The sequence below is a fragment of the Apodemus sylvaticus genome, chromosome 2 (genome assembly GCF_947179515.1).
Source record: "Apodemus sylvaticus chromosome 2, mApoSyl1.1, whole genome shotgun sequence".
Classification (NCBI taxonomy): domain Eukaryota; kingdom Metazoa; phylum Chordata; class Mammalia; order Rodentia; family Muridae; genus Apodemus; species Apodemus sylvaticus.
In genome coordinates this window covers 83,395,394-83,398,192 of record NC_067473.1, presented here as the reverse complement: position 1 = coordinate 83,398,192, position 2,799 = coordinate 83,395,394, and the positions used below count along the sequence as shown (strand labels likewise).

The window sequence follows — 2,799 nt, the reverse complement described above, 5'->3', positions numbered from 1 at the left end:
AAGCTTTAAAAATCAGTTCAATAAGAATGTACTTTTGAGTAATCTCAGCATCAAGGGAACATATATGGCATGAGTTAAAATGGGAAAGAGAATTCATGTGTAAATATCAACTTATGGTGTACAATGAACGGAAACAACTCCATATATCTTGGCAGCAGAACTGACAAGAGAATGGATGATAACACAAATTTTACTTAAGTCATGTGAAAAATCTTGCTTTGCTATTTGTACTTTGAAATAGTTTAAAAGAAATCAGTTTTTTGAAATTGGGTATTTTATTTGTTTACATTTCAAATGTTATCTCTTTTCTTGGTTTCCCCACAGCAACCCCCCTATCCCATCCCCACTTACCTTGCTTTTATGAGGATGCTCCTCCACCTACCCACCCACTCCTGCATCACTGTCATAGCATTCCTCTATACTGGTTCATCAAGCCTTCACAAGATCAAGGGCCTCCCCTCCCAAGGATGACAGATAAGGTCCCCTCAGCTCCTTCAGTCCTTCCCATATCTCCTACATTGTGATCTCTGTGCTCAGACCAATGGTGAGCTGGAAGCATTTGCATCTATATTGGTAAGGATCTGGTAGAGCCTCTCAGGAGACAACGGCATCAGGCTCCTTTCAGCAAGCACTTCTTGGCATCAGTAATAGTGTCTGGGTTTGGTGTCTGCATGCAGAATGTATCTGGAGGTGGGGAAGTCTCTGGATATTCTAAAGAAATCACTTTATAAAAAAGAAATAATTGAGGCTAGACCAAAATAACTCTTTACAAGCATTGCTAAGTCCTGTTCCAAAGGATCCATTGACTTTGTATTACCTCTGTGAGAACCAGGAATGCACACTATGCAGAGATGTTGTCACAACACACACACACACACACACACACACACACACACATATATATAAAGTATAATAAATCTCATTTTAAATGATTATCATTCTTTGATCCTTTTTTACAGTCCACTTGTTATCCCCCTCCCTGTCTGCCCTCTGACTGTTCCTCATCCAATACCTCCTCTCTGGTCTTCAAGAGGATGTCCTCACCACACCACACCTCAGCACTCCTTGGGGCCTCAAGTCTCTCCAGAGTTAGGTGTTGCTTCTCTCACTGAGGACAGACCAGGCAATGCTTTGCTGTGTAGAGGGCCTCTTTTTTTAAAAATAGAAAAGCTACTGCCTTTTAAAAAGCCTAGTGGCATTTTGACCACAAGTATTTAAGTGCATTAATTATTCTCTTATCACAACTGATTTGTACCAAAGGAGTAATTGTGGGATAGGCATTCATCACAAACTTCTGAACAGTCAGGATGACTGGGTCATACCTCCACAACAGGACTGAAGTAGAAGAGATGAAGAAGTCCACCCAGTACATGAGCACAAAGAAAACTACTAGCAGTAAGATAATCTGTGTGGCTTTCTTCTCAGGGGATGCTCTCAGGTTCATGATTCTATGAAGATGCTTGCATTGCCTCTGATGCCTGAACAAGATTATAACCATGTACACACTTGTGGTCAGCATAACTCCTACAAGAAACACATCTCTTAAAGTTGTCACTGTTAAAATCAATCCCCTGATGATGCTGTTCATTTGAAACTGTGAACAGTATTTAGTGACCTTCATCTGGTTGGTGTCACTCACATTGGTATAAGCACCAGCAGAGAATAGCTGGTTACAGCTGAAAGTCAAATTGAGGGACCAAAGATAGAAGAAAGCATAGATGATGTACGTTTTCAATTTATATTTAAATTTTGCCAACAGTGAGGTACTGGGACTGATAGTGACAGTCTGTAACACACTCAGGAGGCAGGTGATGCAGATAGAGAGGCCTCTCATCACCCTGTTTATGTAAAAAGTTGCCTTACATTTGAAGTCATTCTCAATGTTCAGTAACTCAAACATGTCTGTAAGCCAAATATCCCATCCAGTGAGGACCATAAATATGTGAATAAAAGTTAGTTGACAGGAGATCAGGTCCACAGGCTTTGGTCTATGAGCTTGGATTATGAAAATATAGAAAGTCAGCAGAAACATATTGGCCAACACTCCTAGTCCAGCTTGGAAATAAATGACATTCTTGAAGGAAAGTGTACTCATCTTAAAAGCATAATGGAAGTGTAATTCATAATCTGAAAAAAATAGTAAATTATGTATCACACTTATGATTCACTTCACAGTATGGCTGTATAATCATTCTATTTTTCTGAGTAACCTGCTCTTTCACTTTTGATATTTCATATTTGATAAAGCAAACATTTCTATATACCCTCCAAGTATCTCCTATACAAGAGAATATTATGGATAACAAATGCATTTATAGTTATATACCCACAGAATACATACATTTTGTTTCTTATTGCACAAAAAAATTTCTTTTTTTTAATTTTAAAGATTTATTTTATGTACATGAATACACTGTAGCTGTCATCAGACACACCAGAAGAGGGCATAAGATCCCATTATAGATGGTTGTAAGTCACCATGTGATTGCTGGGAATTGAACTCAGGACCTCTGGAAGTGCAGTCAGTGCTCTTAACCTCTGAGCCATCTCTCCAGACCTACATCTGAATTTCATACCTTAGAGATCCAATTCCATTGCGTTAAATGGGCTCATTTTATACTTAACAACTAAAAGAGTAGTAATGAGCATAGAAGATCAAGCTCATTTGTACAAATGAACAAAAACTATGTTGAAGTAGGAGAAAATCATGGAATATATATAAAAAAAACTCAGATGGGAATACATCATAGTATATAGTTTTACTCTGATCTATTTTGAAATTTGTATTTTTACTCAAAA

At 38.0% G+C, this 2,799-nt stretch overlaps 1 protein-coding gene across 1 annotated transcript; it reads right to left on the bottom strand.

Annotated features, from left to right (window-relative positions):
- Positions 1 to 1,189: 1,189 nt before the first annotated feature.
- On the bottom strand, positions 1,190 to 2,095 carry LOC127678672 (putative vomeronasal receptor-like protein 4). The gene has a single exon (XM_052173806.1). The coding sequence runs from the start codon at positions 2,093 to 2,095 to the stop codon at positions 1,190 to 1,192; it is 906 nt and encodes a 301-aa protein (XP_052029766.1).
- Positions 2,096 to 2,799: the final 704 nt, after the last annotated feature.